The 25,678-nt window shown below is 38.5% G+C and overlaps 1 protein-coding gene across 1 annotated transcript in view; it reads left to right on the top strand.

The window, feature by feature from the left end:
* The window catches only part of IARS2 (isoleucyl-tRNA synthetase 2, mitochondrial), a gene marked incomplete at both ends in the record, with an annotated part of 56,589 nt that overhangs the window by 7,714 nt on the left and 23,197 nt on the right, over positions 1-25,678 (top strand). The window contains 9 exons of the mRNA XM_080698328.1: positions 1,081-1,229; positions 1,316-1,365; positions 1,503-1,612; positions 1,695-1,785; positions 2,126-2,241; positions 5,110-5,279; positions 6,519-6,609; positions 8,248-8,399; positions 12,922-13,082. Of these exons, the coding sequence (XP_080554454.1) occupies positions 1,081-1,229; positions 1,316-1,365; positions 1,503-1,612; positions 1,695-1,785; positions 2,126-2,241; positions 5,110-5,279; positions 6,519-6,609; positions 8,248-8,399; positions 12,922-13,082 (1,090 nt within the window). The remainder of the gene's footprint in view (positions 1-1,080; positions 1,230-1,315; positions 1,366-1,502; positions 1,613-1,694; positions 1,786-2,125; positions 2,242-5,109; positions 5,280-6,518; positions 6,610-8,247; positions 8,400-12,921; positions 13,083-25,678) is intronic.

Raw genomic sequence — 25,678 nt, 5'->3', positions numbered from 1 at the left:
ACCCTGTTTCCAAATAAAATATAAAATAGGTCTGGGAGTATAGCCCGGAGGTAGAAGGGCCCTGGGTCCCATCCCCAGTACCATCAAAATAAATAAATAAATAAAATAAAACACTTTCTAAACTGGGTGTGGTGGTGCGTGCTTGTAATCCCAGCATTCGGGAGGCTGAGACTGGAGAGGATCGTGGTTCGCGGACAGCCTCAGCTACTTTAGGAAGGCCCTCCGCAACTTAGTGAGACCCTGTTTCAATTAAATAATAAAATCTAGGGTGTGGGGGGGTGTAGTTCAGAGATCGAATGTCTCTGGTGGCCAGCCTCAGCTACTTAGTGAGGCCCTCTACAAATTAGTGAGACCCTGTTTTAAAATGAAGAATAAAAAATAGGGATGGTGGTGTATATTTTATTTACTTATTTGGTGGTACTGGGATTCCTGGAAACCCTTATACCTCTGGGCTACACTCCCAGACACCTATTTTTTTATATTTTTATTTGGAAACAGGGTCTCTTAAGCCAGCGAGGCTGGCTTTGAACCTGCGCGATCCTCCTGTCTCCACCTCCCAAGCACAAGGATTACAAGGGTGTACCACCACGCCCAGCTGGGGGTGTATCTTGGAGCTAGAATGTCCCTGGGTTCCATCCCCAGTACTGAAAAAAATAAATAAATAAAATATAGGGGTGAGGGTATAGCCCAGAGGTAGAATGCCCCTGGGTCTCTAGTACTACAATCAATCAATCAGTCAATCAATAATACATTTTTTTTTTTTTTTGGGTGGTACTGGGGTTCCTGGAAGCCCTTCTACTTCTGGGCTACACTCCCAGACCTATTTTTACATTTTTTTAAATTTGGAAACAGGGTCTCCTAAGCCAGCGCGCGCGGCTGGCTTCGAACCTGCGTGATCCTCCTGTCTCAGCCTCCCAAGCGCGGGGATTACAAGCGTGCTCCACCACGCCCGGCTTCAATAATACATTTTTTAGGCTAAACTGTATAATACTTATATTTAGGTAGCTAAATGGTAATCTATTTAAGAATTTAAATTCATTAGTTTTCAAGAGCTTGTTCTTATAATTTTTTTTTCCACAGCTAGATCATTTGCTAAAGCAGCCATTGAAAAACAGAAATCAGCATTTATTCGTTGGGGAATAATGGCAGACTGGAATAATTGCTACTATACATTTGATGGGAAGTATGAGGCCAGCCAGTTAAGAACTTTTTACCAAATGTATGAGAAGGTAATGAAGTGTATTTTTCCTTTCAATGTGTTAAAGTATGAATTACACGATTTTAGCTTTAATACAGTATCTTTGTCTTTTTTTAGGGCTTGGTTTATCGATCTTACAAACCTGTGTTTTGGTCTCCCTCATCAAGGTATATGTGTGTTTTTTGGTGATGAAAGGGAACAGATTTATGAAGCTTCCTAGTATTTATGTTTAACATTTTGTTTTGCTTTCCTGGGTTTCTTTTTGGTTTTCTTTCTTTTTATGTTTAACATTTTTAAACTTTAGGACTGCATTGGCTGAAGCAGAACTGGAATATAATCCAGAGCACGTTAGTCGTTCAATATATGTAAAATTCCCTCTCTTGAAACCACCACCTAAGTTGGCATCTCTTCTAGGTAAGGTTAATTCATTGCTTGAATTTATGAAAGTTACGGAATTAAAACATTTGCTAAAATATGTACAACTTTATTTTCTCAGATGGTTCATCTCCTGTTAGTATTTTAGTTTGGACCACCCAGCCTTGGACAATTCCAGCCAATGAGGCTGTCTGCTACATGCCAGAATCAAAGTAAGTATATTGTGTGTTGTCCACGAGGCATTCCAGCATTAACATAATACTGAATTTATTTCATCTTCATTGTCTCCTTAAAATCTAGTGAGTCATAATTTAGTAACTATGTTCAGATAGATTTTACTAAGCTTTCTCTAATTCCTTTTAAGGTATTAACTTAAAGACCTTATTTCCAACTTTTTTAGAAAATCAAACAGAAATGTAAAGTGTGAAATATCTTGAAATAGTGCTTTTTGTTCCTGAAATTAATTTTTCTAAAATGATATTAGAAACTCAAATGTTTTCCGTGGCTCTTCTTTTTCGTCATTATTAATTTTCTCCTAAAATTCTGTGTCAGGTATGCTGTTGTGAAATGTTCCACTTCTGGAGACCTCTATATACTGGCTGAAGAGAAAGTAGCATCTGTTGGTCCTATTTTGGAAACAACATTTGAGGTTATTTCAACATTTTCAGGTGAAGATTTATAGATAATCTGACCAGCACAGTCCTCAGAATATAGGGTTGAGCTGGCATGGAGGCACACACCTGTAATCCCAGGACTTGGGAGGCTGAGACAGGAGAATCACAGGTTGGAGGATAGCTTCAGCTAATTAATGAGACTTTAGTCATCTAGTGAAACCCTGTTTCAAAACAAATTAAAAAAAGGTTTGGAGGTGTAGCCAGAAGGTAGAATGCCCCTGGGTTCAATCTCCATTTACCCACCCCTTACTTACCAAACACACACATACACACACACACACACACACACACACACACACACACACACACTCACTCACTCACTCACTCACTCACACGCACAGAGTTGATTTGAGTTCACTACATTATTAAACATATTTCATAAGAAATTGAAATAAGCCAGGCGTGGTGGTGCACGCTTGTAATCCCAGTCTTGGAAGGCTGAGACAGGAGGATTGCACAGCTTCAAAGCCAGCCTCAGCTACTTAGTGAGGCTCTCAGCAACTTAGTGAGATCCTGCTTCCAAATAAAAAATATGAAATAGGTCTGGGAGTGTAGTCTGGAGGTAGAAAAAAGCCCCTGGGGTTCCACCACCCAGTACCACACACACAAAAAAAAAAAGAAAAGAAAGAAATTGAAACAGATATTATCGTTTTTTAGAAAATATTTTATATTGATTATTATACATTATTACACATTATTTTTCGAAATTTTCTAGGTAAATAGGAAAGCCATTTAAATTCATTAGTAATGCAAATCAATTAGAAATATAAACAAACAACTTTAACAAAATAAAAAGGGTCTTATGTCAAAGGCAGGAAAAGAGCTACAGGATGTTTAAAACCATTTGATTCTTGTTGGTATAATAAGTAAGTTAGAAGACCCCTAAAATTCTTCATAACTTTCCCCTACCCTTTTATTTTATTTTATTTTATTTTTTTTATTTTTACGGGTCTGGGGATGGAACCCACGGGCATTCGACCTCGGAGCTACATCCCCTGTCCTATTTTTTATTCTTTATTTTGAAACCGGGTCTCACTGAGTTGCAGAGGGCCTCACTAAGTAGCTGAGGCTGTCCACGAACCACGATCCTCTGGTCTCAGCCTCCTGAATGCTGGGATTACAAGCGTGCGCCACCACGCCCGGCTGCCCCACCCTTTTATAAGTAATTTTTTTTTTTTTTTTTTGGTGATGGCACTGGGGATGCAGACCTTTTTTTGGAAACAGGGTCTCTTAAACCAGAGAGGCTGGCTTCGAACCTGCGATCCTCCTGTCTCCGCCTCCCACATGCGCGGATTAAAAGCTTGCGCACCACGCCTGGTGCTTTTATAAGTACAGAAGTTATTATCAACTTTATTGACAAGTTAGATATTTTTAGAGAAGCTAAAATTTACAAAATTTTTTAAAGTATTAAGGTTGATATTAGAGACTTCGTCTGGATTGCATAATTATTTGAAATCCTTGCTTTGAGTCACCATTTGTTATATGAACCTGGCTTTGGGCCTGTGATCTGTCTGTCTCAGCCGCCCATGTGCTGGTATTTCAGGTGTGCGCTACCACGACCCCCATCCATTATTGCCTACTTCGTATTAGTATTATGAGAAGTGAGAGTTTACTGAGTTATTGGGTGCCCCGTAACAGTCATTTATTATTTATTACCATGTATTTAGAGTAACATTATGAAGGCAGTAGCAGAGATTTCCCAGAGATAGTACTAGAGCAGTCCATTCACCTGTTGATCTAGAACTTCTTTGTCCTTATATTTCAAAATTTATATAGATCTACGTAAATAGATCTGTATATTGGAGAAGTTTTCTTAGCCTCTTTTATTGTTACAATAGATTACAGTAGGTAAAGTTGCTAATTGTGTGTATGTGTGTGTGTGTTACTAGAGATTGAACCAAAGGGTGATGTACCTCTGAGTTACACCCCTAGCCTTATTTTTTTTTTTAATTTATTTTTATTTTTTGTGGTACTGGGGATGGAACCCAGGGACATTCTACTCCTGAGCTACATCCTCAGCCCTATTTTAGTTTTTAAATTTTAATCTCCCTAAGTTGCTGAAGGCCTTGCTAAGTTTCTGAGACAGTTTTGAACCTGCGATCCTCCTGTCTCAGCCTCTCAAATAATGGGATTACAGGTATGCACCACAACATTCAGCTTGCTTGCTTGCTTGCTTAATCTATCTATCTATCTATCTATCTATCTATCTATCTATCTATCTATCTATCATCTATCTATCTATCATCTATTTATCTATTTACTTATTGTGATATTGGATATAGAACCCAGGGGCATTATACCCCCAGCCCTATTTTATCCTTTATTTTGAAATAGAGTCTCACCAAGTTACAGAAGGCCTCACTAAATTGCTGAGGCTGGCTGCAAACCTGCTATCTTTCTGTCTCACCCTCACAAGTACTGGGATTACAAGCATGCACCATCACTCCCAGCTATGTTTTTTATTTTGAAACGAGTTTTGCTAAGTTGTGGAGGTCTCACCAAGTTGCTGAGGCTGACCTTAAACCTGCGATCCTCCTATCCCTCCCAAGTACTGGGATCACAGGCATGCACCACCACGCCCAGCCTAATGTTTTAAAGTATTTATTGTGTGCCAAGTATCATACTAAGGGCCCCAAATATTAAATGTATTAAAGCTATCCTCAGGACCCTTTGAGGTAGGAACCATAATTACCTGCACTTGGTAGATTGTAAAGGTCATAAAGTAAGTGCAAGGGAAAACCAGGATTTGAGTCCAGGCACTCTTTCCCTCCATTCTGTACTTTAATCTGTGCTATTGCTAAGCTTGAAAAGGTGGAAGAGTCCTATAAAAAAATCCCTAAAAATGGTTTTCTTTCCCCACAGGTGTGGATTTGGAAAATGGTACTTGTAGCCATCCTTTATTTCCTGATAAAGTCTCTCCTCTTTTACCTGCAACTCACGTGACCATGGCAAAAGGAACAGGATTGGTCCACACAGCCCCGGCTCATGGTATGGAAGATTACAGTGTGGCCTCTCAGCACAACCTGCCCATGGTATTCTTCCTCTCTTTTCTTTTTAATTATTCATCTTGTAGAGTGAAATTGAAAAGTCCTAATGTATTTATTTCTTGATTATAATAATTTTTTGTCATAATTAATTTGTGAAATGCTTAGGTTTGTGCAGTGTGGTGAAGCTTCATTAATTTATACTAATTGAGAAAGAGTTCCCAGAATTGGCCCCAAATCAGCACAAAGTCAGAACTGAAGAATATTTATTATATGGGGACACTTTTAATTACATTACATGCCTTATTTTGTTCTGCTTCACTTTATTGGACTTTGCAGATATTGCATTTTTTTTACAAATTGAAAGTTGTGGCCACCCTGTGTCAAGCAAATCTATTGGCATGATTTTTCCAACATCTCAGATGATCATTATTATTTTTTAGCAATTTTTTAAAAATTAAGGTATGTACATCATGTTTTTAGACTTAATGCTATTCCATACTTAGTAGCCTGTGGTATAAACTTAACTTTTCTAGGCACTAGAAAATATAAACTTTCGGCTGACTTGTGTTATTTCTATATTTACTTTATTGAGGGGGCCTGGAACTGAACACATAGTAACCTTCAAGGTATCCTTGTACACTCTGTCCAGTATTAAATTACATAGATACAGTAATTGGGAGGCTGAGACAGGAGAATCTCAGGTGTGTGGCCAGTCTCAGCAACCTTGTGAGCCTCTCTGCTACTTACTGAGGTCATGTTTCAAAATAAAAAGTAAAATAAGACTGGGTATATAACTCAGAGATTGAATGCCTCTGGGTTCAGTCCCTAGTACCAAAAAAAAAAAAAAAAAAAAAAAGGCAAGAAGATTTTATTAAATAAACAGTGTGGATTATGTTTTTTCATCCCAATAATTTTTCCAAATGTATTTTATTCACTTTATTTACTCAGCAAGTTTTTCCATTTACTTAAAAGACTCAAAGTGAACAACTATATGCATATTGCCATACCTCTCTAAATAATAGAGACACATGAAAGATATTTTTAGTATATTTTGTTACTTTTTATTATATTTGTTATATGCTTTATATAGAAGGCTAACAATTTTGCCTTTGGTGATAGAAATATATGATTCACAAGTTTCTATTGATTGAATAAGATGTATCCAATTTTCAATATACAGAAAGCCTAGGCTATACTAAGTTGTTTTTTATGCATTATCTTGCCAGAGATTGTCATAAAATAAGATGTCTCCATGCTTTAATTGTTCAAAATGACACTTTGTAGGATTGTTTAGTGGATGAAAGTGGAATTTTCACAGAAGATGCAGGTCCTGAGCTTCAAAACAAGGCTGTTCTTAAAGAGGGAACCGACGTGGGTAAGTATCATATCTGTTGAATCGCATAATTATATTTTTTCTGAAAAGCAGTGAGCAGTAACCTTTGCTAGCTATTCTTCCTTATACTTTCAACAGAAACAAAAGCCAAAGTTATTTTGTTTAGCCACATGGTTTAAAATGAGTTTAGGACTTTTTCAGTTTTTGCTTCAGAGCTGCTCCATTTGTTTAAACAAGGCAGGCATGGGGCAGTTTTAGGGTGACAGAGATTACAGTCAGCACTATTACTTTTGTGGAGGGTAACATCAAACTTGGAGGTAGGTGCTGTGGCTCTGACATTTCACACTGCTTTCACAACCTTGCAAATAACTGACACATAGCACGGTTTATGTGTTAGGATCCTGGGGGTCCTGCAGCCTTGAGTTGCCTTTTTGGAGTCCTGGAATCAGAGACCAAGTGTGATGAAGACCTTTCTTTGTATACTGTCAGGATTCAGGCGAATTAGACCCGGTGTATTAACTTTTCTAGGACACACTAACAAGTGGCTATAAATTTGGTGGCGTTGAACACAACAGGCATTAAAGGTTTGGCAATACTGTGTTCCCTCCCCAAGTTTTGTGGAGGAATCCCTACTCTTCCCAGCCTCTGGCTCCTGGACTTGCTTGGCACTCCTAGGGCCGCAGCTGCATTGCTACTTCCCCCTCTGCTGTCACATGGCCTGTGTGTCTCTGCACCCTCCCCTCTAATCAGGACAGTGCTCTAATCCAGTGTGACCATGGCTAACTTTATTTGCATCTGCAAAGACCCAATATCCAGGTGAGGTCACATTCACAAGTATAGGAGGTCAGGATCATTTGGGGAGATACAGTTCAACCCATCATACATGGCTTCTTTTGGATTACCCAGAGTCCATTGTACCATTCATAGTATGAAAGATTATAATTCTGAATTTCAAACCTAGAATTTTAGGAATATTCTATTCACTTATCCTTTGAAGTAAAAAAAAATAAAATATAGGAATGATATAGAGTCTAATTAAGGTTTTACAGTCTCTATCTTCTTTGCTGGAAGATACCCAGATTATATCTTTAATAACCTGGAAAGTGAGCCAGGCTTGCAGGCGCATGCCTCGAACCCCAGTACTTAGGAGACTGAGACAGGAGGATCAGAGGTTCGAGGACAGCCTCAGCAAGTAGTGAGACCCTGTTTCAAATTAAAAATAAAACATAGACCCTGTTTAAAATTAAAAATAGAAAATAATCGGAGGTAGAATGCCCTTGGGTTCAACCCCCAGTACCCAAAACAAAGCAAAATAGACAGACAAACAAACAAAAATCCTGGGCTGGGCATAGTGGTGCACACTTGTAATCCTAGGATTTGGGAGGCTGAAACAGGAGGATCGCGGTTCTCGGACAGTCTCAGCTACTTAGTAAGGCTCTCCACAACATAGTGAGACACTGTTTCAAAATAAAGAATAAAAAATAGGGTTAGGGGTATAACTTGGAGGTAGAATGGCCCTGGGTTCCATCCCCAGACCCGCCCCCCCTCCCCCCCAAAAAAAAATCCCTGGAAATTGGCTGCTCTTACTGGCATCTATATCCAGACTTGATCATTTCTGTTATAATTTAGAGTGTTATTATGATTTCTTATAGTATTTTTAATTATATTTAATTTTTTAAGTCATAAAGATGCTTCAAACTTCAGAGAATTTGTTGAAAGAGGAAAAACTGATACACAGCTATCCCTATGACTGGAGGACAAAGAAACCAGTGGTTATTCGTGCCAGCAAGCAGTGGTTTATAAATATCACGGATATTAAGACTACAGCCAAGGTATAAAAGAATCCTATTATAAGAGGTTGGGTTTATCTTTTCTTCCATATTTAAAGGATTGTGAGGTTGAGATGGGGTTTGGGAAGTAGAAGGGATTGTTGCCATAATGATTGTTGTTTTTTTTTAACATTGTAGAATTTTATATCTGAAAGGACCTTAGATTTTATTCTTTCATTGTACATATGTAAAAGGTGGGGCTTCAAGATGTTAAATGGCTTGCACATTCACTTTCTTGCCCATTATGAGAGTAGCATGGACTAGGACTGAATTGGGCAAGTTGTTTAACCTAGAAACTCAGTTCTGTAACCTTTTCATCTCTACAGTGTGATAGTAATGTCTATCTTACAGAGTGAGTGAATAAAAGTTCCCAGAACAGTGTCTAGCACACAAGAGGCATTCAGTAAAATACTTAAAAATTTTTTTATTGGTGCATTGTTGTCATACATCTTTTTTTTTTTTTTTTTATTCAAGATGGAACCCAGAGGCATTCTACCTCCAAATTACACCCCCAGACCTATTTTTTAGTCTTTATTTTGAAACAGTGTCTCACTGAGTTGTAAAGGGCCTCACTAAGTAGCTGAGGCCGGCCGCAAACCATAACCCTCCTGTCTCAGCCTCCCAAATGCAGGGATTACAAGCGTGCGCCACCACGCCCGGCTGTAGTCATACATCTTAATGGAGTACAAGATGGAGGAGGCATACATGCACACATCACTTATTTAGCCCTTACCCAGTTCCTTCCCCATTCCCTCCCACTCCCTCTTTCTCATGTTTGGCTTAGTGATTTACTTTGATATGTTTGTGAATGTACATCATGTACATTAGGGAACTTCCCTCTTCCCCCCCCTCCCAGCCCCTCAGTTAGGTCGCCTTATTTGTTCATCTATAGTATCTCCTTTGTCTAGAGTTTCTCCTATGACTTATTTTCTCCCTAACTTCTGCGTATTAGGGAGAGCATCCAATTTCTTATTTTTTGTGACTGACTAATCTCACTTAGCATAATGTTCACCAGTTCCATCCATTCCCCTGTAAATAACATATTTTGTTCTTTATGGCTGAGTAAAATTCCATTGTGTACATATCCCATAGTTTTGTAAACCATTCGTCTGTTGATGGACATCTTGGCTGGTTCCATAGTTTGGCAATTGTGAATTGTGCGGCTATGAAAATAGTCATGCATTAGTTTGGTAGTTTGGTTTTCACTCTTTTGGGTAGATATCCAGACGTAGTATTGCTGGATCATATGGTAGGTTTTTTTCTCATTCTTCTGAGGTTCCTCCATACTGTTTTCCAAAGTGGTTGCATTAATTTGCAACCCCACTAACAATGTTTTAGAGTTCCCACTTCTCCACATCCTTGCCAGTGTCTAGCACACTGCTTGTAATCCCAGCACTTGGGATGCTGAGACAAGAGGATCGCACAGGTTCAAAGCCAGCCTCAGCTACTTAGGGATACTCTCAGCAACTTAGTGAGACCCTGTTTCCAAATAAAGTATAAAACTAGGTCTGGGAGGATATCCCGGAGGTAGAAATGTCCCTGGGTTCCACACCCAGTACCACAAAAAAAAAAAAAAAAAAAAAAAGTAAGAAAGAAAAAAAAGAAAAAGAATGAAAGAAGAAAAAAAGACTTTGTTTCTTTAAGATTGAAATTGCAAGCCAGGGTGGTGGTGCATGCCTTTAATCCCAGTACCTGGGAGGCTTAGACAGGAATATCACAGGTTTGTGGCCAGCCTAAACAACTTAGGGCCTTTAACAAGTTAGTGACATACTGTTTCCAAACAAAAAGTAAAAAAGTACTGGGGTTGTAACTCAGAGGTAGAATGCCATGGATTCAGTCCATCTGTCTATCTGCTGTCTGTCTGTCTACCAATTTCTCTCTCTCTCTCACACACACACCTCCACACACGTGCGCATGTGTGCACACATGCACACACGATTGCAATCCATTTAAAACATTATTCCTTTGAGTTAACAAATATAACTCCTATTCCAAATATTTAATATACATTTTGAGCTCTTTCACTTAACGTATATATAGCATACAAATATCTAAGTGTATGTATGTAACTTGCACAAATAACTTTTTTCTATTGAATGAAAGAGCTAAATTTGTTAACCAGGTTAAATATACAGATATTTTGTTCTGTACCTATCAGATACTACGGTAATTAGCTGGTCCATTTATTGTCCTGGTAATTGGGGCCCTTGATTTTTTTCATTCCTTTGAAGCGTATCTTCATTACCTTTAAGTGTTAAATTCTTTCTCTTTTTTTTTTGTGTGTGTGTGTGTGTACTAGAGATTGAACCCGGGGGCATTCTATTTCTGAGCTACACCTATTTTATTTTACTTGGAAATAGGGTCTCACTAAATTGCAGATGGCCTCACTTAGTGGCTGAGGCTGACTAAGAACCTACCATCCTCCTATCTCAGTCTTCCAAGTACTGAGATTACAAGTATATGCCACCATGCCTGGCCAGGTAAGTGTTAATATTTGCAGTTTAAAACTTTCATCTCTGCATATATTTTTAGTTACAGAACATCTAAGTCTGATGCAAGATATTTAAACCAAGTTTTTTAATTTTTTTAAATTTTTGCAGTACTAGGATTGAACCCAGGGCCTTGCATGAGCTAAACCCCAAGCCATTTCTTGGCTTTTTAAACCAAGTATTTTAATCAAATTGAATTGCAGAAATGTTGCCGTTTTTCCAGTAGATGGTGTTCCAAGAAGTTCTGGGGTGGGGAGGGGTGAATTTCAGTTAGTTAAGGTAAGTGGAAAAACCATTTAAATCTGCTTTGAAAATCGGGAAATGCTTTTATTAATGGATAGAAAAGTTTTTTTAAGTGAGGTGAACATATTTTGTTTTTTTCTGAAGGTTGTTACCAACTATTGGTGTTACACAATTCATCTTTTGATAATTCACAGATAAAATCAACTGCTAGTAGTTTATAACTTTGCGGGGGGCATAGGAGAGAGTACTTAAATGATGGTAAATAAATAAGACGTAACTTTTTTTGTGTTTTGTTTTTGTTTTGTTTTGCTTGTGGCACTGGGGATTGAACTCAGGAGCCTTCTACCTCCAAGCTACACTCCCAGCCCTATTTCATTTTTATATTTATTTATTTATTTATTTATTTATTTTTGCGACACTAGGGATGGAACCCAGGGACATTCTGCCTCTGAGCTACACTCTTAGACCTATTTTTTATTCTTTACTTTGAAATAGGGTCTCACTGAGTTGCATAGGGCCTAAGTATCTGAGGCTGTCCATGAACCGCGATCCTCCTGTCTCAGCCTCCCAAATGCTGGGATTACAAGCGTGCGCCACCACACCCAGCTCATTTTTATTTTGAAACGGGATCTTGCTAGGTTGATGAGAGTCTCAATATTTGCAGAGGCTGTCCTTGAACCCTCAATCCCTTTGTCTCAGCCTCTCGAGTATTAGAATTACAGGCATGTGCCATCATGCCTGGCTGTGATTGTTATTTTGAGAAAGTCTTTTCTAAATATTGTAAACCATGTAAAAAATCAGTTTATATTGTAATCTTCCTCAACCTAGGATAGTAGTTTATTTTGTAAGCATTTTAAACAGTGATTGAAATTATTTTGACACTGATCCTAACTGTAGTTTAATGCGGTATATATAGTAGTGCTATTAAACCTTTTATTACCACTTTCTTTTTTTTTTCTCTTTTCTTTTTTTTTTTTTTTTTTTTTTTGCGGGTCTGGGGCTGGAACCTAGAGGCATTTGACCTCTGAGCTACAACCCCTGCCCTTTTTTTTTTTTTTTTTTTGAAACAGGGTCTCACTGAGTTGCGAAGGGCCTCACTAAGTAGCTGAGGCTGTCCGCCAACCGTGATTCTCCTGTCTCAGCCTCCCGAATGCTGGGATTACAAGCGTGAGCCACCACGCCCGGCTTCTTATTTTTTTTCTGTATTACAGATTGAGCCCAGGGGCATTCTACCTCTGAGCCATACCCTCAGCCCTATTTTTTATTCTTCATTTTGAAACAGGGATTCATTAAGTTGCAGAATGCCTCACTGAGTAGCTAAGGCTGGCCAGGAACCTGTCTCCTGTCTCAGCCTCTCAGGTACTGGGATTACAAGTGTGCACCGCCATGCCTGGTTTTGTGCATTTCTTGAGCTGGGGCTCTAACTGTATTGCCAGACTCTTCTCTGGCCTCAGCCTCCCAAGTAGCTGGGACTATGGAAGTTCACCGCCATGCTGGGCCCTATTATCAGTGTTGATCTAGGATTGGTGTACATTGGAAATTAGTGGAAAACCTCTTGTTGCATCCTCCAAAGGTTAAGTCTACACTTTATATTTAAATTTTTTGTGGCTCTGTTTTTATTTGGCCTCATTTGCTTTGAAATCTTGTGGATTTTTTTGTGGGGAGTGGCAGTGGGGAATGTGAATGACTGCAAACATCCAAAATGAAGAAAACTGCTTCAGGACAAATGCTGACATTTTTAGGGAATGTGCTCTGCCCGCTCTCATGAGCCTTGATTTGTGACTCAATTGCAGGAATTGTTAAAAACAGTGAAGTTTGTTCCTGGAGCAGCCCTGAACGCCATGGTTGACATGCTGGACAGGCGGCCGTACTGGTGTATATCCAGGCAGAGAGTGTGGGGTGTTCCAATTCCTGTGTTTCATCATAAGACAAAAGATGAATACTTGATCAACAGGTACAACTCTTTGTAAAGTTTTCATTGTTTTAAAGTGATTTGTGTTTTCTTCAAAATGAAAAATAGTGTGGACAATTAAGAATTCTGTGTGTGTGTGTGTGTGTGTGTGTGTGTGTGTGTGTGTGTGTGTGTGTTACTGGGGATTGAACCTGAGGGCATTCTACCTCCAAGCTACACACCCAGCCCTGTTTTGTTTTTTATTTGGAAACAGTATCTCACTAAGTAGCTGGGGCTGGCCCCAAACCTGTGATTCTCCTGTCTCAGCCTCTCAAGTACTGGGATTACAAGCATGCACCGCCACACCCAGCTATTGAGAATTCTTAGATATCTTATTTATCTATTTTTATCTTTTGCAGTTTTGGAGACTGAACCCAGGTGTGCTCTACCACTGAGCTCTATGCTCAGCTCTTTCTCTCTCTTATTTTGAGACAGGTCTTAACTAAGTTCTCCAGGCCTGCCTTGACCTTGTGATCTTTCCTGCCTCAGCCTCTTTTGTTGCTTGATTACAGGCATGTGTCACTGTGCCTAGCTCCTTATATATTTTAAATAAAAGACAGTCTTTTGGGAGAAACTAAGTTCCCATAAGATTCGTTTTATATGGTTGAAATATTAACAAAAAACTAGATTTTTAAAAATATATATTGATACTTAGAAGTAAAGCTCTGTGTGATAATCTTAATAGATGCTGGGAAAATGACAAAATCCAGCACCATTTACGTTAAAAATGCTCCAGAAAATCTGACTAGAAGTGTAGATCAAAGTGAAAGGGACCTTCATGCACACAGCACTTGGTGAACTTCAGCACACCCCACCCTCCTCACTCCCTCCACTGAGTTTGGCATTGATAATTCTTTTGTCATTAATTCTCCCCTACCCCAGACCCTCTCCATCTCTCCACTGGAGTTTCTCCTTCCCATCTAAGTCCCTCTGGTATCCTAATTACTCCCTGGCTTCCTCAAATGAGAGAAAACATAATGACCTTCGCTTTCTATGACTGGCAAATTTCACTTAACATAATGTTCTGCAAGTCCATTCATTTTCCTGGAAAAATGACATAATTTTGTTCTTTAGAGCTGCTGAGTAGAATTCCATTGTGTGTGCCTCTCCTGAATCACTCATTCGTAGATGGATACCTAGTTCCGTTCTATAATTTGGCTGTTGTGAGTTGTGCTACTATAAACATGGTTATGCATGTATCACTGTAATGGTCTGGAATTAGTTCCTTTGGAAAGATGTCCAGGAGTAGTATAGCTAGATCATATGGAGACACATTCAAAGTTTTCTGAGGAATCTCCACTTTGAGCTCCATAGCAGCTGCACTAACATTTGTAATTCCACCAGCATTATATGAGTTCCTATTTCCCACATCCTCACCAGCATTTATTCTTATTTATTTATTTATTTATTTTGTTTGCTTATTTATTTATTTATTTATTTATTTGCAGTACTGGGAATTGAACCCAGGGGCATTCTACCTGCCAGCTACATCCCCAGCCCAATTTTTAAATTTTATTTATTCTTTATCTTGAAACAGGGTCTCACTAAGTTGTGGAGGTCCTCACTAAGTAGCTGGGGCTGGCTAAGAGCCTACAGTCCTCTGTCTCAGCTTCCCATGTACTGGGATTACAAGTGTGCGCCACCACACCTGGCTCTCTTTAGACTCTTTTTTTATTTTTTTATTTTTATTTTTTTTGCGGGTCTGGGGATGGAACCCAGGGGCATTTGACCTCCGAGCTACACCCCCTGCCCTATTTTTTATTCTTTATTTTGAAACCGGGTCTCACTGAGTTGCAGAGGGCCTCACTAAGTAGCTGAGGCTGTCTGCGAACCGCGATCCTCTGGTTTCAGCCTCCCGAATGCTGGGATTACAAGCGTGCGCCACCACGCCCGGCTCTCTCTTTAGACTCTTGATGGTTTCTTTTGCTTTTTAGTTTAATGCCATCCTATGTATTATTTTTTGTTTTAATTTCCTGAGCTTTCAAAGTCTTATTGGAAGTTTCTACCTGTGCCTATGTGTTGGTGCGTTAGTTCTATATCCTCCTTTACTAGCTTCGAAATCTCTGATCTAATTTCCAGATCTTTGATTCATCTTGAATTTGCTCTTGTACAGGGTGAATAGTTAGAGTTTAATTCCATTTTTCTCTATCATTTGTTGAAAAGGCTGTCTTTTCCCCAGTATATTTTTTTGGTATCTTTGTCAAAAATCAGTTGGCTATAAATGTATGAATTTGTTTCTTTATCTTTTGTTCTGTTCCATTGATCTATGTGTCTGTTTCTGTGCCAGTACTATGCTATTTTTTATTACTTTAGCTCTGTAATAAAAACTTAATAATTTTAAGTGACTGATTGTGAGGCCTTCTGCTGGCTCATTCCTGAGAATTACTTTGCCTATTCTGGGTCTTTGGTTTTTACATATGAATTTTAGGACTGATTTTTTTTTTAATCTCTGTGAAGAATAACATTTGTATTTTGATAGGGATTGCATTGAATCTGTAGATCATTTTTGGTAGAATGGCTATTTTGATAATATTTATTTTGCCTAATCCAAGAGCACGGTAGATCCATTTCTCAGATAGTCTTTAATTTCTTTCTTTAGTGTTACATAATTTTCCTTGTAGATATCTTTTACCACCTTGGTTAGAGTTATTTCTAGGTAGTTTATTGTTTTTCAAGTTATTGTGAATGGAAACAGGGTCTCCCTAGGTGGTTGAAAGCCTTGTTATATTGCTGAGGCTATCCTCAAATCTGTGATCCTCCTGTCTCAGCTTCCAAAATACTGGGATTATAGGCATGTTTCACCATACCTGGCTTCTGAAAAAAAAATTTTAAACGTTGGTTAAAGCTGGGCATGGTGGCACATGCCTAGAATTCCAGTACTTGGGAGTCTAAGGCAGAAGGATCATAAAATTCAAGGCCAGCCTCAGTAACTTAGTGAGACCCTGTTTATGGGAAGAGGAAGGATTGAAGAAACAGTTCAAATACTGCTATGGCAATATGTGAACATATTACTATCAATTTCACTAATATGTGTGGGGAGGAAGGAGGAAGAAGTATGTTTTTCTCACAATGAATCTTGCCATAATGTATAATTGCAGTGCACTAATAAACTAATAAAAAAGAAAAAAAATAAGCTGGGCGTGGTGGCTCATGCTTGTAATCCCAGCACTTGGGAGGCTGAGACAGGAGGATCGCACAGGTTAGAAGCCAGCCTCAGCTACTTAGTGAAGCTTTCAGCAACTTAGACCCTATTTCCAAATAAAATATAAAATAGGTCTGGGGATAATATTGCTCAGAGGTAGGATAACCCTGGATTCAATCTTTAGTACCACAAAGATAAAAATAAAATGTTGGTTAAAGACAGGCGTGGTGGCACATGCCTGTAATTCCAGTGCTTGGGAGGCTGAGCAGGATAGCAAGTTTGAGGATAGCCTCAGCAACATAGACTCTCAACAACCTAGTAAGATTCTGTTTCAGAATAAAAAATGGGCTGGGAATATATCTTTATCTTGGTAGTAAAATGCTTCGATTTCAATCCCTAGTAAAAACACCACATACACACACACACACACACACACACACACACACACACACACACACGTGCGCGTGCACAACAAAATAAGTAAATAAATAAAATGTTGATTTTTTTTTTTTTTTTAATATTTGGTGATGGGATTGAACCCAGGGCCCTAGGCCCTTACTTTTTTTCCCCCCAGTTCTTGGTATCCTTTGTGTGAAAGTCCTTTTCAGTCTGAAAAGTAGGTCATATCATTACTTCCTGGGTCATTTGACATTCTCTGGCAACATGGCTTAGCCAGAAAAACGAGAGGATTTCTCTTGGACAACTGTGGAACCATAACGTAGCTCACTGACTTTATTCATACAGGAAGTGTTCACCTGAGCCTGGGGGATCAGGTAGGAAATGGAAAAAATGTTTTGCTCCTAAACCTGCCAGAAGGATTGGAAGATTAGGAGAAGGCAAGGCAAGATAAGGCATGCATGTGGAACAGTACAGAAAGGGGACAGAAAGTAGAGAAATGTGAGCGCGAGCTCAAGGAAGCTCAGGCAATCTTGAAGACTAGGTCAAGGAGTTAGTGGGCATGAGGAGTAAGCGTATGTTTTAGGAAAAGAAACTAGAGGGTAGAAACCAGGGACTCATTTTAATAATACTGCTTCAATATGATTACAATTTTGAGCTAAAATAACATTCTTTGGTCTAAGTGTTTTTGCTGTGTTGTTATAATTTAGAGTGTGCTCAGATGCAAACTACTAATATCTTAATATCTTTATTAATATATTTCTTTGTGTTTGTGTGTGGGTGTGTGGTACTAGAGACGAACTCAAGGGCATTCTACCTCTGAGCTACACCCCCAGCCCTATTTTATTTTTTTATTTTGAAACAGGGTCTTGGAGGGCCTTTGCTAAATTGCCGAGGCTGGCTGCAAGCCTGCAATCCTGTCTCAGCCGCCCAAGTACTGGGATTACAAGTGTGCACTTCCACGCCCAGCTTCTGTTAGGGATTTAAATGATTAGAGTTGAGATAAATTTACACAAGTGTAATTTTAAATTTTCACTGAACAGCCGGGCGTGGTGGCGCACACTTGTAATCCCCGCGCTTGGGAGACAGAGACAGGAGGACCTTGCTGGTTCAAAACCAGCCCTGCTGGCTTAAGAGACCCTGTTTCCAAAAATAAAAAAGTATAAAATAGGGCTGGGAGCGTAGCCCAGAGGTAGAAGGGCTTCCAGGAACCCCCAGTACCACCAAAAAAAAAAAAAAAAAAAAAATTTACTGAACAGAGTTTAAGGAAACTTTTATAAGCTATTATCACTGTTTCTTCTTTTCTTAGGATGTAAAGAGCAGGAGTGTCCGGGCGTGGTGGCGCACGCTTGTAATCCCAGCACTTGGGAGGCTGAGACAGGAGGATCGTGCAGATTCGAAGCCAGCCTCAGCTACTTAGTGAGGCTCTCGGCAACTTAGTGAGACCCTGTTTACAAAAAAAATATAAAAAATAGATCTGGGAGTATAGCCCGAAGTAGAAGGCCCCTGGGTTCCATCCCCAGTACCACCAAAAAAAAAAAAAAAAAAGCAAGAGCAAAGTTGTTTGAAGTGATTGAGGTGAACCATATGTATATAGTAATATAGTAATAGTAATGAGAACAAAGATTTTTTTCTTTTTCTTCCTTTTTTTTTTCTTTCTTGATGCTAGTGATTGAACCCAGGGCCTCATGAATGCTTAAGCATGCAGTCTATGCTGAGCTGCTTCATCCCTGAGGAAACTGGTTTAGTTAACCATTATATAGTAAAAAATGTACATAACTTGGTTAATATATAAGCTTCATGCGATGAATGTGAGATTTGTCAGAAAAACACAAAACAAGCTTCATTAGGTATCATTCACATTTTATTTGTCAATACATTTACATGGTTGTGTTATGCCTCCTTTCTGTATGTCTGGCATTGTATTACTTCATGGTATTAGTTGATTTCTGACTTTGAAGTTGCAGAGATATACAGAATATTGGCCTACAGAAATGACAGACCAACTTAACCATATTGTCTGTCAATTCATAGGTCATTTTCCTGTATATCATTTCTTAATGACTCTAATCTTCTGTTGTAGGGTCCTTTTTGTGATAGAACATTTGAATTTAAGACAATTGGTATTCATTCTTGTCAGTTTTATACAACAGAATGAAAGGCTATAATGGTTGTTTCTTAATCAAATCAGACTCAAGTAACCAAGATTTTCTGTCTCTTTATGCCACTGTCTTGTAGCCAGTTGGTGACTATCAAAAGTAACAGCAGCTCCACTGGAAATTGGTACATAGTCCACATGGAGTTGCTGTTACACTTGATAACCCCATTAAGCATATCTGAAGAGTGCTTCTATTTATTTTCTTTTTGTGTGTGTGTGGTAGTGGGGATCAAATCCAGGGTTTGGTGCATGCTAGGAAAGAGAGCTACCACAGAGTTATACCCCAGCCCTCCTGCTTTTCTTAATTAAAGTGTGTATATTATCTCTAAGTATACTTATTTTATGGAAGAAAATCTTGATTTGTGTATGTTCTAAATATGTTTAGGAGCTGGGCATGGTAGTGCACACTTGTAATCCAAGTACTTGGGAAGCCAAGACAGGAGGATTACAGGTTCCCAGGCAGCCTCAGCAATTTAGTGAGGCCCTCCAAAACTTTAGTGAGACCCTGTTTCAAAATAAAAATAAAATAGGGCTGAGGGTATAGCTCAGAGGTGGAATGTCCCTGTGTTCCATCCCCCATGTACCCCCCCCAATAACTAAATAAGTATAAAAATAAATAAGTTTAAGGACTGGTAGTTTTGATTTGAAGTAATGGTTTTGTTTGAATTTTATATTCATTTGTATTTGATCAAGAAATAATTTCAGTTTTAACCTTAATATCATTAGTCATTTTCTGAATCTATAATATAGTACCATTATAATTTAGGTTTAAATCAATTCCTAGTCAATAAAACCAAAATAAATATTCCTAGCACAAAGGGATAAAATTTAGAAATTAGGAAGGAAAAAAAATGCTTATTGAATTTTTTCACCATATCAGATGATTATAATCAATTTATTATTATTACTGACAGTAGTTAACATATGTACTGAATTCTTGGCTTCTATACATTATAAAAAATTAACAAAAATTTGCCAGGCGTGGTGGCACACGCTTGTAATCCCCGCGCTTGGGAGGCAGAGACAGGAGGATCGCGCAGGTTCGAAGCCAGCTGCGCGCTGGCTTAGGAGACCCTGTTTCCAAATGAAAATGTAAAAATAGGTCTGGGAGTGTAGCCCAGAGGTATAAGGGCTTCCAGAAACCCCAGTACCACCAAAAAAAAAAAAAAAAAAAATTAACAAAATCAAGCAAGGAATTTCTAGTTTCATTTGAAAATGTTCTAACTTTAAGCTACCTTAAATTTTTGCTTATGTTAATAATAACATTTTGATGAAAAGAATTAAATAAAAAATTTCCAGTATTATTTTCTGTCACCTTTAAAACTTAATAAATGGCTGGGCGTGGTGGCACACGCTTGTAATCCCAGTGCTTAGGAGGTTGAGACAGGAGGCTCACACAGGTTCAAAGCCAGCCTCAGCTACTTAGTGAGGCTCTCAGCAACTTACTGAGACCCTGTTTTCAAATAAAGTATAAAATAGATCTGGAATTACAGCCCAGAGGTAGAAAGCCCCTGGGTTCCACCCCCCAGTACCATAAAATAAATAAATAAATAAATAAGTAAATAAATAAATAAAACCTTAATGAATGTAGAGTTATATTAAAAAAGGAACCCTTTCCTCCCAAATTCCGTTGTGTTCTTGAATTAAAGTTAGTAAACAACTATGAAATATTTAGCTTCTTACCTCATTTCAGTAACTCGTGGAAGAAAGTTGTCTTATAGTTGTTAATATTTTCTCATATTAGAACAGAACACAGAAAACAGTGAAATGAGAGTAGCATTGTCTTCAGTACCTAGTACTATAATGCTGCTTAATTTCCAGTAACTCTCTAAATAAGCCTTCAGCTCGGTTGATAGTAAGGTTCAGAGTGATTGGCTGGTGGTGTAGTTGCTCATACTGCCTAGTAGATTTTCACTGATTGAAATCTAAGAGGAGACACGTAATGCATGTGGTTAGATGAAGCCTTTGAGTAAAGTCCAGAGTTTTATGATGGACTAATTGCTTTATGAAGTGTAGCATTAAAATGGAAGCATTATAGATTATATAGTGATAAGTGGTTTCACCCACTTTTATCAACAGTAATGTATAGTGATATTTAGGTTATAAGTTACTGTATTTTGTTAAATATAGGGTGTTATTAACAAAATAAAGGGAGAATTCTTAAATTTCCCCAAACAAATTTAGAATCCCCGCGCCCCCCCCCAAAGTGTATTTAATGTCACAAGGAAATGCTTAGAAAATTGTGTTTAATTTTTTTTTGGGGGGGGTTTGAACTCAGAAACATTCTACCTCTGAGCTATATCCATAGTCCTGTTTTATTTTGAGACAGGGTCTCTGTAAGTTGCCGAGGGCCTCACTAAATTACTGGTTTGGTGTTGAATCTACAATCCTCCTCTCTTAGCCTCCCAAGTATTGGTATTACAGGGGTGTGCCACCATGCCTGGCTAATTTTTTTTTAATGCATGATCTCAGTTTTATTATTTAAAAAAAGTCCACTTCCAGGCTTTCCAGTGTTAGAGTGCTTGCTTAGCATGCATAGGTCTCGGAAATCAATGCCTAGCACCATTAAAAAAAAAAAAAAAATCCACTTCTAAATGTTTATCATAAGGAAATATGAGGGCATTGTCTCCGTACAAAGACATAAAAGGTATATATGTAAGATGTCTGATATAGTGGTTTGTAAAGAAACTTAATATTTATAAAAGGATACAAGTCAAATCAATTGTGGCAGAGTGGTTATGCAGCCATTTTTATCAAGATGGTAGCTTAGCTCTTAATGATTACCTCTGTACCTGCTTATGAAAATGTAATAAACAGAACCCATCAAGCATTTGCCTTTGTGCAGGTTTTTGCCCCAAGTCTATAATTATCTTTTGAGCACTTGTGTGAAATTAACTTTTATTTTTTCCAGAACCTTTTTTTTTTTTTCTGGTGATACTGGGGATTGAACCCAGGGGTGAAATTCTACCTCCGATCTACACCCTCAGCCCTATTTTTTATTCTTTATTTTGAAACAGGGTCTCACTAAGTTGCAAAGGGTCTCACTAAGTAGCTGAGATCAAGCTGTCTGCGAACCTTGATCCTTTTGGCTCAATCTCACAAATGCTGGGATTACAAGCGTGCGCCATCATGCCTGGCTGAACATTAATCTTTATTTTCTTATCCATTATAGTTATCTTAGGGGTTGTGTGTGTGTGTGTGTGTGTGTGTGTGTGTGTGTTACTGGTGCTTGAACCCAGAGTCATTCTCCACTCAAGCTATACCCCATAGCCCTTTATTTAATTTATTTTTTATTTTATTTTATTTTATTTTGTGATACTGGGGATGGAACCCAGGGGCATTCTACCTCCAGCCCTATTTTTATTCTTATTTTGAAACAGGTGTTGAATCTACAATCCTCCTCTCTTAGCCTCCCAAGTATTGGTATTACAGGGGTGTGCCACCATGCCTGGCTAATTTTTTTTTTAATGCATGATCTCAGTTTTATTATTTAAAAAAAGTCCACTTCCAGGCTTTCCAGTGTTAGAGTTCCACTGAGTTCCAAAGGGCCTCACTAAGTAGTAGCTGAGGCTGTCCACGAACCACAATCCTCCTGTCTCAATCTCCCAAATGCGGGGATTACAAGCATGCACCAACACACCTGGCTTGCACATTTTGTTTTTAAAACTCAAAAGATTTTTAGGATCATTTTTAATTTTGAAATGGGGTCTCACTAAGTTGCAGAAGGCCTTGTAAGTTGCCGAGGCTGGCTATAAACCTGCAACCGTCCTGTCTCAGCCTCTCAAGCACTGGGATTACAGGTGTGTGCTATCATGCCTGGCTGGATGTTGAGATTGGCAGTGGTATTCTCACATATGCACATGATGTCAGTGCTCTTAATTCCATCACTGATTCTCCCTCTCCACTCTTCCTTTTTCCTAAACCACTTCCCGGGCTCCACTGAGGTCTCTCCTCCATTATCTTCAGTTCCTCTGGTATCCAGTTACTCCCTAGCTCCTGCATATTAGAGAAAACATGTGACCCTCCACTTTCTGTGACTGGCTAATCTCAGTATAATGTTCTCCAGGTCCATCCATTTTTCTGCAAATGATAAAATTTTGCTCTTTATTGCTGAGTAGAATTCCATTGTGTGTATATCCCGTAATTTTGTGGTCCGTTCATCTGTTGATGGACACCTAGGTTCTTTCCATAATACAGCTATTGTGAATTGTGCTACTGTATATGTATATATTACTGTAAGTCTCTGATTTCAGTCCCTTTGGAAAGATACCCAGGAGTGGGATAGCTAGAAAACAAATTATTTTTAATTTGCAACTAAAATGCAAAATTCAGAGCTGGGGAGCTGGGGGTGTCCTTCAGTGCTAGAGCACGTGTCTAGTGTAGGTGAGGCCTTGGGTTTGATCTCCAGAACTCATTTTTTCTTACGTTAAAACATGGTTTTATATAGGTAGGTGAATTACTAATATTACAAAGAAATGTAGCAATTAAAATTAAAATTATTTAGACTTGAGATTGCTGAATAAACTTGGTAGGATTTTACAGTTTCCTTTACTTATGGTACTTTTATGGACTCATTTAGATTCATTTAAGTTGACTTTGGCCGTCTAAAATGGATGTGAAAATATCTGCAATGCTAAGGGCTACTCTTTTCTTTAAATATTAGGACTTTGTCTTTTTCTTTTTCTTTTCTTTTTTTTTTTTTTTTACATACCCTTCTTTGCCATGACTTTTCCTAGTGTTCATAGAAACTGAAACTTGGCAAAATAATAAGCTCTATTCCTGTCATGTCTGGTCTTTGGACTGAGTGCTTGCTCTGTCAACACACTTATCTCCTGTGACTCCCTAGTTTCTGACTTCATCCCTGAATCATAGTCTTTATTATTCATGGGCAATAAGAGCCCCTTTGCCTTTGCTTAGCAAACTGTGCTGAACAGGAGTGTGAGTTTAATGATAGTGCAGCCATTATAAATGAGTTAGAGAGGCAGGATAAGGAAGTAAAAGCGGACTGAACCATGGGGTGGGAGGCGCACTTTCCAGGCCTAGTTCTGTGTTACTTGTTTAACCTCTTGATTTAAGGAACCACGAGGCATAGAGCAGTCAGGCAGCTGTCAAGAACTGCTTCTGTCAGTATTTCTGTGTAGCCAATTAGAGGGGGCTTATAAAGTACTTAAAAGCAGTCCTATATCTGTACAGTATTTGCGGTATTAATATGAAATTAAACAATTTACTTTTCTATTTTTGTCTCCAACATATCTAAAACTACTTTCTTGTTTGTCTCAAAAAGTTATTTTTTGCAGTATGGGTGATTGAACCCAGGGGTGGTCTAACACTGAGCTATATCCCCATCCCTTTTTAGTATTTATTTATTGGTTGATTGATTTATTGATTTATTTTGGTGGTACTGGGGTTCCTGGAATCCCTGCTACCTCCAGGCTATACTCCTAGACTCCCCCCCCCTCTCTCTATATATATGTATAGTTTTTTTTTTTTTTTTTTTTTTTTTTCCTTGAAACAGGGTCTCTTAAGCCAGGGAGATCCTTCTGTCTCCACCTCCCAAGCGCCTGGCTTCATTTTTTATTTTGAGACAGGGTCTCACTAAGTTGCGTAGGCTGGCCTCAAACTTTTGATCCTTCTGTCTCACATTCGTGAGTGTCTGGATTACAGGTGTATGCCGCTGAGCCTGGCCTTATAACATGTTTTTAAAAGGGCGAAATGACATCCATTTTGAAATTTTATTTATTTTGCTGTATATATTATCTACTGTATTAGGGATTGAGCCCAGGGCTTCACATGATAGCTATGTGTTCTACCACTGAGCTACTTGCCTAGCCCTTTTTATCTTATTTTGATATGAGGTCTTGCTAATTGCTCATACTGCCCTCAAACTTGTAATCCTCCTGCCTTGGCCTCCTGAGTTGGTGGGATGGCAGGCTCTATAACTGGTGTCAACCATTTTCTTAGAAAAAAATTATTTTTTTAATGAGTTTTTAATTTTTTATTGCTGTGCTGGGGGTCGAACCAGGGCTTCATGCATGCTAGTCAAGAGCTCTGCCACCGAGCTACACCCCCAGCCCTGAAAATTGCATTATTGATATGAACAGCATCTCTGCTACAGTTATGGTTATGTATATAAATGCATGTTGTTAGTATCTCTCTGTCTTTGTTGTTTTAGAGTTTGATTCCCTTAGTCATTAGATTTATTCAGATTTTTCTGTTAGAGTATATTCATATTTTCTAACTGATAAAATGTTCTTTGAATACTATATAAAATATTAATGTATAACTAAATATAATTATCATGTAACAAGATAGTTATTGCATAAGGATTTTATGGTCTCATAGCACAAGTGTTTATCTTTACTGTTAAAGTCCATCTAAAAAGAGTGGCTGTCTTAGAAATAAGGAGGACTTACTGCCCATTGTACAATCTTGTTATTTGTAAGTCTTGCTGTTATTATTTGCTTTTTACAAATGAAAGAACCAAGGTACTTGAATGCGTAGGGTCACATGATTAGTAAGTGATAGAGTCTGAAATTAAACCAAAGCTGCCTTGACTGTCATACATACTCTGACCAAATGGAAAGCAACTAGAGGAAGCTATAGTATTAACACAACTGAAATAATAAATATTATAATACATTAAAATGTACATTATTGCGGGGTGTGGTGGTACATACTTGTAATCCCAGTACTCAGGAGGCTGAGACAGGAGGATCTCAGGTTTGTGGCCCAGCCTCAGTAATTTAGTGAGGCCCTCTGCAATTTAGTGAGACTTTGTTTCAAAATAAAGAATTAAAAAAAAAAAAATAGAGCTGAGGATGTAGCTTGGAGGTAGAATGCCCCTGGGTTCAGCCCTAGCTAGTACTGGGGGAAGAAAACCAAAAAAATACATTTTGCTATGAA

This window comes from Muscardinus avellanarius (genome assembly GCF_963383645.1).
Source record: "Muscardinus avellanarius genome assembly, chromosome: 7".
NCBI classification, from domain to species: domain Eukaryota; kingdom Metazoa; phylum Chordata; class Mammalia; order Rodentia; family Gliridae; genus Muscardinus; species Muscardinus avellanarius.
Note: the sequence above shows the minus strand (reverse complement) of the source record. Positions and strands in the feature narration are given on the sequence as shown.